Consider the following 17,526-nt stretch of genomic DNA (forward strand, 5'->3'; position numbering starts at 1 on the left):
ATATAATATAACAATTCAAATACCAAATAATAATGTAACAATTCATAGTAAAAACCTAAAAATTTGTATCAGAGAATTACATACAACTATTTTGTTGACGAAAAAACGAATTCCTTGCGGATTTGGGAGAATCGTAATATTTTTGCTGTGGCATATCTGCATGTACATCCAGGCAGTCCCACCTTATTTGATACAGACACGATTTTTTTTATTTATATTTTATTTTATTTCATTTCCCAACATAAAATACAAAAACGGGTTCATTCATTTCATTGTAATGTAAAAAAGAAAAACATACAGAAAACTCGCGCCGCAGCTTCAATGATGCAGTTAAAAGAACTGCTATTCCCGGCGCATTTTCACCATCCGAAATCGTATCTTTAGTATGCGAGAATTTGCACTTACAGAATGAGTTTGACATAAAGCAATATTAAATTTTACGTACGCTTGTTTTTTTTAACCATGGGTCCGCGTACTTCGACAGAAAAGCGTGAGTTAGTTTTGGAGCATTTCGAAAACGGAAGTCGTGCCGTAAAATAGCTGAAATTGTACATTATTGAACGCTTTATTCATGAAAATCGTGTGGTAAATAAGGCACGACAGTCCCCAAATAAAACTTTCACAACGAAAGGCTGCCATCCAGGAACTGGCAGAAACTTAAATGGCACAATAGTGCAAAGAATAGAAGTAAGAGATTGCAGTTTGCGCGAGACCATTTAAATGGAGATTGCGCTCGCGTTATTAATACATCTTGGGTCGGAAACAAACAGACACAACTGTAGCTGAAGGAAGAATAATTTCGCATATGCATAATGAGGGCAAACGGCGAATCGCAGTCGTTTTACTATTTTTAACATAACAAAACGCTTTAAAGTGAAACAAATCTTAAGAGCCGAGCTCATACGGGAAGACCTCGCAAATTGACCCTCAGTGATGAACGCCATATAATAAGAAAAATAAAATGAATCAAAAATTACATCAACGCAAGTGGTAGCAGAAGTTCTTGAAGAGATTAATAAAGAAATCCATCCGAAAACAGTTCGCCTGGCTTTGAAACGTGCCGGATATGGCTCGCGAATGGCTCGAAGGAAACCACTCATCATGAAGAAAACCACTCATCAATTCGGCGAATAAGTAAGACTGCAATCCATTATCATAAGTTATTTCAAAAACTTTATTGCAAATATTTGGTTCCTTTAAAATTTTATTCAAAAGCTATAACTTAAGTTTAAATTTCCTTAAAATGTTTAAATTTATTTTTATTTCATTTTATAAACTGCATTACGCGTACATATTGTACAATAGTTAGTACTTAAAGTTTCATATTTTTCTTGCGTGTTATTGCATTTATCGCATATTTATTTCTTTATATGTATTTTGTAAGCCGCGTTATAAAATTTGTATTGGTGGCCATTAATTCGAAGCAAACCAATTTTTAATAAATATGTTTTGCGTTTCGTTCATAAGACTTTCCAATGATATTTAATTTAATTGAATCTCTTTTCCGATTATTTCTGCATCTTCATTGGTTTTATAATTTTTTGTGAAGTTACCAGATATTAAAATGATGCGATACCACCTGAACAGTAATTAAATATTTTATCTATTTTCAAGCGAGGCATTTGATTCAGCTTCATATGTACACAAAGTGATAGCCGAGAAAAGGATTCGGAGGGTGTGGCCAACATCAAAGCGTTTACCGACTCTCAGCGATTTTGAAGGAATTAACTGATTTGCTGATGCGACTAGTAATGTAACAGCGGTTTGCTTACAACAAAACTGAGATTGTGTTGGTGATATAAGAAAAAACTCAACCTAGGTTATTAAGGTTACTTTCACAATTTTGCTTCAGAAGGCCCAACCTGGTATTCTATTGTCCTTGAGAGTGGTCTCCTCGAGAATTTCTTTATCTGATCTGAGCAAATATTACCATAAATTGCATTACAATGCACGCACAAACTTTCGCACTTCGTTCTTTTTTCTTTAATGACAACAATTAGGTTTTGACGTTAGCTTATGGGGTATTCTATTGTCCTTGAGACTGCACCTATTGGGCCTCATCGTAAATTTCCTTGTAAGCAAATATTGAGGATTTCCATCTGAGCAAATATTCCCATAAATATTAATACAATTGAAGAACAGATTTTCGGCCTTCGTCCCTTTTTTATATTGAAATTCATGAAAATGTTACCTGCTTATTAAAAATGAAAACAAAAATTAGGGTTTGGCGTTAGCTTATCCTATTGTCCTTGAGAGTGACCTCATCGTGAATTTCTTTATCTGGTCTAAGTAAATGTTACCATAAATTGCTTTACAATGCTCGAACAAACTTTCGCACTTCGTCCTATTTTAGTTTTGAAATTCATGGAAAGATTACCTGATTATTATTGAAAATTATGACAACAATTAGGTTTTGGCGTTAGCGTTCGCAAAGGATTTACAATGTAGGGGAAATTGAGAGCGCAAGGTGAAAATTGTCCTGAAGTGGAAGCTGATAATTCCTACTGTAAAAATGTTTAAACTAGAACTCCATACCAAGCTTTCCAGTAATTTTCAGTGCTTTATTCAACCTGATTTAAAAGACATAGTAAAAAACAAGAATATCAATAGAGAGTTTAGTAATAAAGAAATATTAAAGTAAAATTCAGCCGCCTACCCGCACATGTCATTTAAGGCAGCCCTTTTCCCGCGTTGCCGACATATGTTCATTTGTACCATTTGCTTCATTTGTTCGCCACTTGCTAAGTCTTGGCGAAAAGAAGAGCCCCAATATAAGTTTTTCTCTTCATTCGTTAAATTGTTTTCGTTAAGTAGGCTGCAGACGACGAACATAACTTTACTCTATAAAAAAAATATTAACGAAAATCATACGATTCCAGGGAAAAAATTATTAACACAAAGTATGAATTTTAAATTTTAACTGATTTCATTCTTCTAAAAAAGCGACCAATGCTTCGCACTAAGTCCCGTTATGAATATGATCATTCGAAACTCAAGTTATTTGGTCATTCCAAGTATTGCTTTCGCGTTATTAATTTTCGTTAATTTTTCATTCATGGAGTAAAGTTTTGTTAAGTTTATGTTAGTTTTAAATAAACAATAAATTTGTGCTTTTTTTCTAGAACAACATTTTTTTTCTGAAGATACAGCTTATCGAATGAAAAATTAGTTTTTGTGTGAATAATTTTGTCCGTATCTGAATATTATAGTGGAGAGCAATAGTATTAATTTTTCATTGTTGGTCTTTTTATATTGTGCTCACCAACACACTCTCAAAGTCAATTTCGCCCACCTCATTCCAAGTGGAACAGGAACGTTGGCTTATATAAGTATGTGTGTTATCACATAGGTATTTCTAGCATCGTATTTGATGTGCATTGTTGTTGTGAGAGTTTGGTTTCATCTGTACACTTATGTGTGTACGTATGTGTGTATATGAGGTCGCAAAGAGAGAAGGTCGCACTGCAATAGAATTAACTCTTACCTTCCCGTATTTCAGAGTACGAGAGACATTCTTATAAATACCAACTAACCGTCAGAGCAAGGACTATTATTGTCAGAAAGATCAATCAGGACGAACCAGTGCAAACAGCTCGCAATACTATTTATAAAATTTTATCTCAAGTAGTGTTTGGCGAAACATGGATAATAAACAATTGGTAAGTTAAGAGAAGAAAGTTTGCTTTTGTAAATGGGTCCGCTTTAAGAAAGCCAATGCCTTTCAATATGCTTTACTTGCGATAAAAATTAAAAAAAAGCGATTAATAAATGGTAAAGCTATTTGTAAAGGGTATGGCTATAGATGGCCAAGTGATTTTTAAAAAATTATAGAATTATATAAAACTTTAAATGCAACACTCAATTTGTATCAATATTAACTGAGAACTTATCTCTTCTAAATAATATATTTCCTATTTTAGCCCACTTCATCATGTAAAAATGAGGAAAACAAAGAGGTGTTTATGGCTTGGATGCAGAATCTCATTAATGGTAGATTAGAGTCTGAGCAAAAATGTGCTAAGCTTGAGCAAAATAATGCTGAGCTTATGCAAAGTAATATTTACCTTAATAAAGAATTGAGTGAAATGATTGTTAGCGACAAAGAATGTAAGCAAAAAATTGCTGAGCTTGAAAAACAACTGGACGACCAAACAAAAGTGATACTGAAATTGAAGAATAAGGATAGGCGTAGCAAGCAGCAACGTTATTTCCCACAACAGCGTCATTCCCAGCAGGAGGATAACTTCCACCAACAAGACACGCCACCTCAAAGTCCAAGTCCAAAAAATACTCAGCAACGCGGAGAGGTCACTTGCAAGCATAGCGACCTGCAAGGACAACCGGAACAGCACCTGGAGCTCAATAATACACACTTTCAGTATATGGCACAAAAAGTGCATGGAGATATACAGGCATCGCCGCAAAAATACCATACTGTTCCAGCAAACTCGAATATGGCCGAAAACATCGCAGAAGTGACAGCACCGCGCATTATAAATTGTGAAACAATCATCAATGATCAAGCAAACGCAATGGCCCGAAAGAAATCGCGAGCTTTAAAAAAACAACCACATGAGAAAGTGCGAGATGAAAATATTCTAAAGGATATTATATTTACGGTCGCAACTAGGAGTGGAGTGTCTGAAGAGGAAGTTCGTAATACTATTGCAACAATTCGTGCCGAAGAGGAGATACCGCGCAATGCAAACTGGGCAACAATCGCTCATGGTGATCGCATTGACAACGACGGACATCCAGAAATAGGAGAGGCTTTTCAGGGAAATAATCTGGACTTACTTTGCTCCGTAGTTGCCGGAGACATGGCGATATGTTTTCCGGACGAACACAAACGGAAAGCGAGTGTTATGGAATATGAGAGTAACACAGAGCAAAATGGTTCCCAGGAGCACGTAGGAGTTCAACCACATTCAAAAAGGGCAGTCGCTACAAAACGGCCAACAATCTCTCAAAGTAGTAAGCGTAGATGCAGATGGATAATACCTGGACCATCCCAAGAAGTGTCACAGTGCCCACTCCAACCATTGCAAATAAATGGCAATAACACAAATGATAAAGTGACTTACATATCGATTGGTCCTAACAAAACTCTCGTACCACAAAAATATTACGAATCAATTGATTTTACTAATGCTTCAGTGGCAACTCGAAAACTATTAGTGATCTGTTTTGATCGTGAAACATTAGCTACGCACTCATTGAGCGGAAAGAGATCGCCAGCTTTTAAAGACAAACCACTTAAAGAAGCGCTAGATCCCCTAATTGTAGAGGATATTATATTTGCGGTCACAACTAGGAGTGGAGTGTCTGCAAAGGAAGTGCGTGCTGCCATCACCACAAAATGCGCCGACGAGAACAAAATGTGGCGAAAGAAACACCCAGAACTTAGCAAAACAGATAAGGAAAATGTAGGAAATTATACATTTTAAAATATGTGTAATTGCAATTAAAGTATAATAAAGATTACTGTACGAGGAACATTATATATACTTCTATACTTAATTATATAATTTGAAGTGTCATTTTTGGCTAATATGGTGCAGGTAAGACGGACAAGAAATTGTGAAATTTCCGTGAAACATTCAGCATAAATATCTTTCAACGGCCACATTGTTGGTGCCCAAAAAAATGGATAGGTTCTTGTTAGAAAATGATTTACAGGACTTTTAAAATCTGACACACTCATGGACATCTATCACCCACTCATTTAAAAGAACTGATAAGAGCACTTCTCTTGCTGTCGTGAATTCATACACATGCGCACACACAAAAGCATTGCTTGTATCATATATAAACATACTCATGAGAGAGTGTCTTCCTCTCGTTACGGTCTTCATAATTTATATATGTGACTCTTGCTCCACAACGGACAGCGCAAACCAAGGCGAATTTCAGCCATAGATAAGCTCAAACGAATCAGCAAATAAAAACTTTAATGCTCTCTTTGATGTTGTGTTTATTTTGTAGCATGCAAAAAATATTTTTGTCACGATTTTGTGGTAGGTAAATAAAATTCATATTCATAATCAAATATAAAAGGAGCATCGACTCCATTGTAATTTGTTATTCTTCGATATTCTATTCTTAACGGATGCATGATAGAGATGCTGCTGCGTTAGCTTTATTTTTTCTATGTATTTTTCTCTTAAGAACAAAGTTTCTTCAACCATTAGGTATGGTCTTGATGTTGTTCCACAAATACAGTTGCATGGTGTTGCATTGTGTTGCATCTGGTATAATTGTTGTTAACTTTTCTTTAGTTTCTGCACATCGAACTGCACAAATGTGATGGTATATGTAAATATCAGCTGTTTATGGCTGTGGCACCAATAATTGATAAGGATAAGGATAACCATAACCAGTTGCATTGTGATTTGCTGAATTGCGGCGAAAAACCAAAATTCCGGCAAAGTATGGCCAATTTATGGCGTAATGGTTATGGCACCTCTACATTGGACTTTTAAGACAAACTGCAAATTTTGCCATTAATTCTTTGATTCTTTAATATCAGACTTTTATGGGTAAGGCATAATTAATCGACGCATGCTGTAACGTTGCGGCTATGGCGTTATGGCTACGGCCCCACTAATTGCAGCTTAAGAAACTAAAGCAAAGGTTATAGAATTTTACTTGGTTTTCGATGGTGTCGGAGAATACTAAAGTTTTCCACAAAATTACACTTTTCCTGTTTCCTCCGGCAAAAAACTTTTACTGCTTTCAGGACTTGAAAAAACTCGTTGAGTACAAATGTATACACCTTTTGAGGGGCATCCAAAATGACGCTCCAAATATTCAAGAAATTTGTCTACCTGTATAGGTCTATTATATTGGGTGTAAGCATAGTGACCTATTTTAAAATGGGAAAAATTAGTGTAATTCTGAATTATAAAAACATACATATGTACATGTATACATATGTGGCCAGTTGATAATACCCTTTCTGAAGGGATTTTGTACGAGTAGTATATTTCAAAAAATAAAATTTGAATTGAAAATAAATTCATTTATTGTTAAGCGATATTTCTTTGTTAAGCAAAACGAAGAACACTTTGCATTTGCCCTGCCGTAAAACTGAATAATGTAATATGCCTTCTTTGTTCTTACAAGAAACCGCCCCGGTCTTAAAACCTTCTGTAAGCCGCCGAACTTTCTGGTAGAGTTTTCAGGCGTTGTTCCTATGGCCAGCATCTCAAGCTCCTCGCACTCAGAGGCCTCCTTTCGGCCTCTCGTTTCTTCTTTCGAATAATACGTATCTCTTCTTTTCTTAGCTCTCGGTAGCCCACATGGCTCGCGTTGCGCGCCGGCAGCATGACATTCCGCGTCGTACCAACTGATTTTTCAGGGTCGCCGGAATCCGATTTTTTCCTCGGCGGCGGTAAGTAGAGAACGAGAAATGTTGCTCCATTGCTCGTGCATGCCGGTTTGTTGGGCAGTACTCTCTGAGAGCAGGAGTGAGAGTCGAGTGGCGAATCTTCCGGCTGTCTGTTGTGATTGCAGCTTTTCGATGTCGAACATTCTTTGCGTAGGTAGATGCATGTTTTTTTGCTGCACAGAGGCCTGTGCGCAGTTTGGCTGCAACGAGGTAATGATCCGAGTCGATGTTGGGTCCTCGGATCGTACGTACATCTAATACACTGGAAGCGTGTCTTCCATCTATCACAACATGATCGATCTGGCTTCGCGTTTTTCGATCAGGAGACAGGAATCTGGTGCTGCAGACTACCATGTTTCGGGCCCCGGCGAAGTCGATCAGCCTCTGTCCGTTACCGGATTTTTCGTTGTGCAGGCTGAATTTTCCGACTGTGGGACCGAAAATTCCCTCCTTGCCCACCCTGGCGTTGACGTCGCCAAGCACGATTTTTATGTCGTGGCGGAGGCAGCGCTCATAGGAACGTTCCAAGCGCTCAAGCGGACTATCGCGAGACGCTCGTCCACCGGAGTGAACGACAGTACTTGGCGACGAAGTCTCTCTCCCACAACAAATCCGACACCGAATTTGCGCTCCTTTACATGGCAGCTGTAGTAGACGTCGCAAGGTCCTATGGTTTTCTTACCTTGCCCCGTCCATCGCATCTCTTGAATGGCAGTGATGTCAGCCTTTACTCTCACGAGGACATCAACCAGCCGGGCAGAGGCACGTTCCCCTTTAAGGGACCGGACTTTCCAGGTGCATGCCCTCAAATCGTAACTATTATTAACGATATGAAGAATATACAAGGAGAAGGAATAGCTAATTTAATTGCGCAATTGGCTGCTAGTAATAAAAGTTGGAGGAAATCCGTAAAAATCCGTTATTGTTGCCATTTCTACTGCCATGTCGGCAGCTTCCCCTCCCACAACTCCAAACGAAACTCTGCTGTCGCTCTACCAGCGCGATCGTTATTTTCCTGTAAAGTGAATTCATAATTAATAATATTTAACAACGCAGCAGCATTCGCGCTCCATTTCCCAGCTTTGCACATTTGTATTCACCATATTCGTAAACAATCCAATGATATGGGAATTGGTTGGGCTAAATTTTGTGAAACACATCCCAAGTGACATGGAATCCAAAGTTCCTCTCAAAAAATGATTTTTCCCATACATATCGAACAAACCTTTTTGCGCACTGCACAAAGACATTAAATATACTAACTTTACGCACTAATTACTGTTGCCCTGTTTCTGTCCATAGCCTGGATTATTTTTGAGAGATTGTTTCAAACGTACAACAAAAGTAAGGGTCGTCTTTCCTGGAAAATTTCTTTATTTGGTTCTATTTATTTCCTTATTACTGAACTTAAAATAAAGATCTCAAGTTACCGGAATAGTTTTGGAATAAATGTTAATCAATTTAATAAGTATTTTTATTTTACATTGCACATTTAGTGTTCAATCTCTCTCTCGTAATAAAAATATTCAGAGACTCTACCTGTTACAAAGAGATTATTGCAAATACGTTTTTTGACGTGATAACGTCTTATAATTCGATTTAACAGGCTGCACGCACGAAAAAATGTGTCGTTATCTTGCTCATTGCCGTTACCTTGAATGAACTGCAAGCGAAAGCGCGGAACGAACGACAAAGCAAACGAACGGCAACGTTCGACATCTTGCTCTCTCCACTTAAGTGAGCGTATATGTGTATGTATATGCGCATATGCGCATATGTGCATATATAATATAAATTCACGTATTTGTATTTGCATATGCCTTCTTATTGATTATTATTAATTTGATTTACTTGAAGAATTTAAAATAAAACCAAGTTTGTTAATAATACCTGTTGTTTTAATGTTATTATTATTTTTTGACGTGATAACGTCTTATAATTCTATGTAGCCAGCTGCACGCACCAAAAAATGCGTCGTTATCTTGCTCATGCGTCGTTGCTTGAACAGCATGTTATGTTGTGTTATGATATGTTATGTTATGATATGTTATATTATGATATGTTATGTTATGTTATGTTATGCTATGTTATGTTATGCTATGTTATGTTATGTTATGTTATGTTATGTTATTTTATGTTATGTTATGTTATGTTATGTTATGTTATGTTATGTTATGTTATGTTATGTTATGTTATGTTATGTTATGTTATGTTATGTTATGTTATGTTATGTTATGTTATGTTATGTTATGTTATGTTATGTTATGTTATGTTATGTTATGTTATGTTATGTTATGTTATGTTATGTTATGTTATGTTATGTTATGTTATGTTATGTTATGTTATGTTATGTTATGCTATGTTATGTTATGTTATGTTATGTTATGTTATAATATGTTATGGTATGCTATGTTATGTGATGTTATGTTATGTTATGTTATGTTAATGTTAACTCATTCTCTATATCCATACAAAATATCTATCAAACAAATAAAATTAAAATTTTCTTTTGAAAAATGCAACCATTCAATTAGTATTTTCTTATGACGTTATCACGTTAAACTATCGTCAGTAAACCGACTTTACAGACAACCTCTTTTTTTTATCAAAAATGGCCAATATAAAGCAAAAACAAATTTTGGGTTCTGGGTATTTATGTGCAACATATAATTAATTGGCGCTTACACCCCTTTTAGGTGTTTGGCTGAGCTTCTCCTCATATTTGTGTGTGTCGTGTTGTTGTTCCACAAAATTTCTGAGAATGATCGACAAAAATATGTGCTGCCTCGAATGGGTTGAATGAGTGTGTGTTACATGTCCATGAGTGTGTCTATTAGGTTTTAAAAGTCCTGTAACACGTTTAATATAATTAAGTAGAAGAAATATAAATAATGTTCCTCGTACATTAATCTTTATTATACTTTAATTACAGTTACTTGCATTTTAAAAAATATAATTTTAACTTTTGATAGTTTTATTTTTCATATTTCCTTTATTTTCCTCTTCCCACAATTTTCTCTGTTCGGCGCAAACTGCGGCGATAGTATTACGAACTTCCTCTTCAGACACTCCACTCCTGGTTGTGACCGCAAATATTATATCGTTTATAATATCTTCATCCAGCACTTTCTCATGTGGTTCTTCCTCAAAAGGCGGCGATTCCTCTTCAGTTGTTGCGTGTGGAGCTGATGGTTGATTGTTCATGATTGTTGTACAATTTACATTGCGCGGTTTTGTCGCTTCTGCGGCATTTACGGCCAGTTGCTGCTGGGAATGACGATTGTCTGATGAAGTGGGCTAAAATAGGAAATAGAAGAGATAAGTTTTGAGTTAATATTGATACAAATTGAATGTTGCATTTAAATTTTTATATATTGTGTTGTATAATTCTTTAAAACTCTCTTGGTCATCTATAGCCATACCATTTACAAATAGCTTTACCCTTTATTAATCACGCTCTTCTTAATTTTGATCACAAGTAAGGCACACTGAAAGGCACTGCCTTTATTAAAGCGAGCCTATTTTCTTCTGTAAACTTACCAATTGTTTATTATCCATGATTTGAAATAAAATAATTTGATACAATTTTATAAAAAGTATTGCGAGCTCTTTGACTCGTTCGTCCTGATGAACTGTTTGTTAATATTTGTAAGAATATTTCAGTAGCTAAAAATGTATTCTAATACAGTTCAGCCTTCTCGTTTTGCGACCTCATATATATAATATACATAAATTTACAGTAAAACCATCGACCGTTACAACAAATACAATGCTAGAAAGGCATAGGGTATTCAGTCGTAAGTTAAACGCGTAAGCGAGTAAACAAAGTTTGTGACTCTGGTTTAGTAATCAGTCATCGAGCTCAGAGCAATTATTGTGAGAGATTTTATTTGAATAAAAACGCAACAAATTCATAACAATATTATTCTTACTGCATATTCTCATTCAGGCTTATCTAGAGTATTGAAATCGGGTGCCCTAAGTTGTGTGGGATTTTTACGTACACCTGGTATGGGCATATCACCCTCTAGTTGGGAAGATGCCGAAATGTTATCCACGAACATCTAGGCACATGTAACCAATATGGCAGACTAACCCTCTATGGGTCCATGTAACTTTCAGACTACACTTTGTACCAAATAGTTTTGGTTTTTTTCATAAGATAGTTTGCACGTCTGTAATATATAGTATACTCGTATTACAGGTAACCCTCCTATCGCGCGGTTCGCAAAATGCGGAAAATTTTCTATATCGCGATTTTCAAATTAACGGCAAAGTTACAAAGCAATTTTTTTATTATATCTATACTAATATTATAAAGAGGAAAACTTTGTTTGTTTGTTTGTTTGGTTGTAATGAATAGGCTCAAAAACTACTGGACCGATTTTAAAAATTCTTTGACCATTCGAAAGCTACATCATCCACGAGTAACATGGATTATATTTTATTTTGGAAATAGGGCTCGAGATATAGGTCAAAACGTGGACCCGGGTAACCTTCGGATGTGTATGTACAATATGGGTATCAAATGGAAGCTGTTGGTGAATGCTTTAGTTCAGAGTATTTTTTATGCCGCTCCGTGACTAGGGTCTCGAGATAGAGACCAAAACGTGGACCCTAGAATGTGTTTATACAATATGGATATCAAATTGAAGCTCTTGGTGAATGCTTTAGTACAGAGTATTTTTCATGCCGCTCCGTGACTGGAGTCTCGAGATATAGGTCAAAACGTGGACCCGGGTAACCTTTGGTTGTGTATGTACAATATGGGTATCAAATGAAAGCTGTTGATAAGTGCTTTAATACGGGGTAATTTTCATACCTATTGATGACTAGGGTCTCGAAATATATGCCAAAACGTGGACCCGCCGTGTCTTTGCACCGAATTAAACCAAACTTACACACATTGTTAAGTAAGTATTGAAAATGGGTTTCGTAAAGTTGTGTTGTAATTCGGAGCACTGGCAACGGGTACAGCGTTCTTTTGAACCAGCCATAATGTCGCTTACTTTTTTAACGCTTGGGGCGGAACTGAACTGTCAAATTGACAGTGTGAGTTACAATGTGTCAATATTTCTTTCTGATTTGGATGCCATAAGGAAAAAACGTAAGTGCAACATGTAAAAATTGTTTGTGACTTTTTTTGGAGTGGATTTTGAAACAGTGAATAATTTCTTACGAAATTTGAGAGTTTAATGTGAAATCCGAATGAAATTATGTGTTCGTGGAAAAAAAAATTTTTTTTCGTTTTTTTTTTTTGAAAAATATAAATGCTCTAATGCTTAATAAAACATATAAATTGAAACGAAAAATTCATGGATGATCAGGAAAAAAGACGATTGTTTCTTAGTTATTCATATGCGTTGATTTGAAATTTAAAAACAATCTTCTTTTTTCCTGATTTTCAATTTATATTTTATATTTACTCAAAAACAAATAGAAAAATAAAAAATATTGTTTATGCCAAAGCGCTTGAATAAAGAATAAAGAAATAAATAATATGAAAATCATATATTATATTTTCTGTTCTAAACCATATCTATTCTATTTTAGTGTGCCCAGCGAAGGGGGCCGGGTTTGCTAGTCATTTATACGCGTATTTTTATTTATAAAAAGTGGATCTCCCGAAAATTAAATTTTTAAAGAGTTTTTGTTATGTTTGTCCCGTCATTCACAGTAAAGAAGTCGTGAGAATTACATCCCCAAGTTTTAAAACATTTGTGAAACAATTTTGTTAAAAAGTTTTCATAAAAATATATTTCAAAACTTTTAAAGATAGAGGATTTGTATGCTTGTATTTTTTGTCTTAGAAGTCTATGTGAAAATCAACGTTAATGCATTTTTAATCAGTTTCTTTTAATTTTTGTATAGCTTAAATCAATTAAATTGTAATTTAGGCCCTAAAAATGCCAAAAGGAAAGGAAGGTATGTCGTTAAAACGCATTATTCAATTATAGATTATAGAATATTTGATTCATGGTTAAAACGAAAATTTACAACAATGGACACCAAAATTAAAATTTTGGATAGATTTCAAAATCAAGAAAGGGTAGCTGATATTGCTTGACATTTTTTTTTTTTTTTTTTGTTTTTTTTGAAAATTGGAAAAGTAATGAATTACAATCACAATGAATTAAAAAGCATTAGCGACTAGGCCATCAGCTTTACGTAACATAAGAATTTATATAATAATATTCGTGTATAATTTAGATTTCAAAATACAAATTGTATTGGCATTGTAAATAAAGTGTATAAAACTTTGAATGTTTTCTGCGTTAACTTCGGACAGAAGCTCTTCTATTGTGTGGCTTGATATTGATTGTCTTATTGAATGTAATGCTTCACAATTTGTAACGATGTGTTGGATAGAAAGTGTCTCTTCGTTGCAGAATTGACAAACGTAGTTTTGTGGGTTGTTGTTTTGAAAGAGGTTGCTGTGGGTCAGGCGTGTATGTCCAAGCCGAAAACGGGTATAAATAATCATGTTTCGCCTTGTAGTTGTTGCTGGGAAGATTGGAGGGTTGAAGCTTGGATTAATGCATTTATAATAATGGTTTATGTTTTGCCATCGTTGTAACATTTGTTGTCGATTTGCTTTGTTAGTTGCGTTTTTTAGGTCGACCTTGTTAAAACTGTATATTGTGTGTAACGGCGACTTAGTGGCAAGTTTTGCTGCTGCGTCTGCTAAGGTGTTTCCACGTATTCCAATATGGCTAGGTATCCAAAACAACTTTATTTTTTCAGGGTTTGATATTAGCGTATCTCTGATTTGAGATATCAATATATCGTTGTTGTTTATATTTTTTATTGAAGTCCAATTTGATAGTGAGTCACTGCAGATAAGCCATTTTCCTCCGTTTTTTTCTGCTATTTTACAGGCGTTATAGATGGCAGTTGCTTCGGCTGTGAAAACGGATGCATAACATGGTAATAAGGCGGAAGATAGTGTTGCATTTTCGTTAACAATGCTGAAGGCGAGTACATCTTCATTTTTCGAGCCGTCAGTATATAGTGTGGACCAATTATGGTAATTGTTGCGCATGCGTTGAAAGTTTTGCTGAAATACGGACACCGGAGTTTTTTATTTTTTATATTGTTTTAACTGTAGTAGAATGCTGTTCGTCGGTAGTGTCCATGGAGGATTCTTTATGTTGGAGGTGATATTGTTTTCCAACGGCATGTCAAGGTGTTTCGCTATCTCTATTAGCCTTTCTATTGCTGGTTTTTTACGTGATTTTCGTTTTCGTTGCAGCCTGTTTTTTACTATTGATTTTAAGGCAGTGTCATCATTTTGTGTTAGTTTGATTGCCGTTCGTCCGGATATATAACTGATTCTATCTTTTATTAACGGAAATCCCGCTTCGGCGAGAATGTTGAGGTTGGAAGTGGTGCGAAAAGCGCCTAACGCCAGACGAATCGTTGCTTAAACATTTTATTATATTAAGTCTGTTTTGTAGTGATTTGTGCAAATAGTTTGTGTGATCATTCCAGTTGTATTTGTTGTTAAGAAATATACCTAATATTTTAAGTGATGTAACATTTTTTATGTGTGTATCTTCTGTGTTTACGAAAAAGCTTTTGCAAGTATGTCTGTTGCATATATGTAAATGATTAGATTTGGCTATGGATACGAGGGGTGCCTTTTATATTTCGGGATTTGGCAACCCTGGTGTTGCAATCTGGCAACTGACAACTGTATCGCAAAGTTTAACATTTTTTGGCTTTTACGTACTCAGAACGTTTTGAAATACCAGCGCTATTTGTGTTGTTTACAGTAACTTAAAAGATTCATCTCGGTCCAAAAATGGAATTAAATCGTGAACATTTTCGTGCGATTATTTTTTACAACTTTCGACGTGGATTAACTCAGCAACATTGCATGGATGAACTTAATTCATTTTTTGGCAATGAAGCTCCATAAAGGACCAGTGTTTATCGATGGTATGATGAATTCACTCCAAGACGAATTTCGTGAAGGTCGTCCAAAATCAGTTGTTGTTCCGAAAACCATTGATGCTGTGCGCAAACTGATATTGCAAGATCGTCATGTGACCTATCATGAGATTGAGACAATCTTAGGCATTAGTGGGACCAGCAGACATTCAATATTGCATAAACATTTGACTGTCAAAAAAATTTATTCGCGTTGGATCCCACACAATTTGTCAATCGCCCAAAAAAGGCTCGTGTCGATTGGTCGAAGCAAATGCTCAAAAAATACGATCGCGTGGCTTCGAAACACGTCTATGACATCGTGGCAGGTGATGAATCATGGATTTACGCGTATGAGCCCGAAAGTAAACAGCAGTCGACTGTATGGGTGTTTCAAGATGAGCCAAATCCAACAAAAGTTGTTCGCGCACGAAGCACTTCCAAGCAAATGGTCGCCTGTTTTTTCGGAAAAACTGGACATGTCGCAACCGTACCACCAGAACAACGCAGAACAGTAAATTCTGAGGGGTACACAACCATTTGTTTGCCAGTTGTGTTCCAAAAAATTAGGAAAACCAATCGCCAAAGACGGATCACTCTTCACCAGGACAATGCGAGCTCTCACACATCGGCTCAAGCAACTGCATTTTTGAGCACCCAAAACATCGAATTAATGGGTCATCCGCCGTATAGTTCTGACTTGGCACCGAATGACTTCTTTTTATTCCCGTACGTAAAAAACAAACTGAGAGGTCAACGTTTTTCGACACCTGAAGAAGCGGTTGCGGCATTCAGAATGCATGTTTTGGAGGTACCTCATTCAGAGTGGCAAAAGTGCTTCGACAATTGGTTCAAACGCATGCAAAAGTGTATAGATCTTCATGGAGAATATTTTGAAAAACAATAAAGTGATTTTCGATGATTAAATTTGCTTTTGTTCTCTAATCCCGAAATATAAAAGGCACCCCTCGTATAGTCGGATTCACCTTCATGCTCCTCACTTTCAGCTGCTCCGTCTGCTTCATTTTCATTTTCGCCACCATCGTCTCCAGCACTGAATTAAACGAAACTATTAAATCTGCTATGACGGAAAACAATAAATTAACTGCTGAGTTAATTGATATCGAGAAAAAAAGGTTGCTGCTATTGAATTATTGACAGAAAGTGTGGTTAGTTTCTTGGAGAGAAATTAATTAACTAAAACTTATAAATCCTTTGAAATATTGCTGGTGAAAGTGCTTAAAAATTAATATGTAATATGATATTTAAGTTTTAATGAATTGTGCCTTTTAAAGTTGCACTAAGTGCCTACTACTATCTTTTTTCAAAAATGAATAAAATGTTATTTTATAAAATTATGTTGTTTTTCAGATTCAAACAAATTGGACTCTTTGTGGCTTTTGTAGGTCGAAATATTTAAATAAATATTTGGTTTGAAGATAAAATTGTTTAAACCAAATAACCTTTTTAACCAATAAATTATGGTTAATTTAATAAAACATACGGGAGAATCTAGATGAAAAAGGTATATTACTCACTGAAATATTCCTTTAACGCATTTCTTATCGATTCTCCTTCAGATCGGTCAACTGCATTGGTGCCGTATTGAATATTGCGCCTGGAATCGCGATGCATTTCCAATAGCCAATTTTCCAAAATTAAATCCTTCTCAGCAATCAAAAAATTATGTAAAACACATGCACATGAAATAACTGTGTTTTTTTTTCATTTTTGATGTGGTTATCCACGCCTTTTCCAATTCTCCTAAATCTAAAATAGAACCTGTATTAACAATTTTTAAAAATATTAGAATCTCTAAGTTGTATTTACCGGGCTTTTAAATGGCCAAAAGCATTTTCCACAACACGCCGGCACTTAAACAATCTATAGTTGAATTTATAGCGGATTTGGCTTCATTAAATGCTGTGAGAGACGAAAAGCAGAGTCCCCTATAATATGGACTGGTATTTTTGTGGATCCATACTGCAAGCTCAATTCATCAAGAAGTGCACAATTTTGCAACTCGCGCTTTGCGATGATTTTTCAAAAATTGCGGAGTCGTTGCATTTTCCAGGACTGCCGCAATGTATATAAACAAATCTATATTTTGCGTCTACCAAAGCCAATAGTACTACGGAATACCACCCTTTGTAGTTGTAGTAATCAATGGCTTCTTCCTTTCTTGGATGAATTTCAATATGACA

The 17,526-nt window shown here is 35.7% G+C and overlaps 2 protein-coding genes across 2 annotated transcripts; one reads left to right on the forward strand and one right to left on the reverse strand.

Moving 5' to 3' along the window:
- The first annotated feature begins 3,505 nt into the window (after positions 1-3,505).
- On the forward strand, positions 3,506-6,482 carry LOC129248907 (uncharacterized). Its single transcript, XM_054888518.1, has 3 exons — positions 3,506-3,659; positions 3,921-5,426; positions 6,279-6,482. Exons 1-3 carry the CDS (start codon positions 3,642-3,644, stop codon positions 6,480-6,482), a joined length of 1,728 nt encoding a protein of 575 aa, XP_054744493.1. The 5' UTR covers positions 3,506-3,641.
- A 3,797-nt stretch (positions 6,483-10,279) lies between these two features.
- On the reverse strand, positions 10,280-11,009 carry LOC129249481 (protein insensitive-like). Its single transcript, XM_054889325.1, has 2 exons — positions 10,931-11,009; positions 10,280-10,687 (listed from the first exon to the last, which is right to left on the reverse strand). The coding sequence occupies exons 1-2, from the start codon at positions 10,946-10,948 to the stop codon at positions 10,349-10,351; spliced, it is 357 nt and encodes a 118-aa protein (XP_054745300.1). The 5' UTR covers positions 10,949-11,009; the 3' UTR covers positions 10,280-10,348.
- Between the last annotated feature and the right edge of the window lie 6,517 nt (positions 11,010-17,526).

The sequence above is a fragment of the Anastrepha obliqua genome, chromosome 5, assembly GCF_027943255.1.
Source record: "Anastrepha obliqua isolate idAnaObli1 chromosome 5, idAnaObli1_1.0, whole genome shotgun sequence".
NCBI classification, from domain to species: domain Eukaryota; kingdom Metazoa; phylum Arthropoda; class Insecta; order Diptera; family Tephritidae; genus Anastrepha; species Anastrepha obliqua.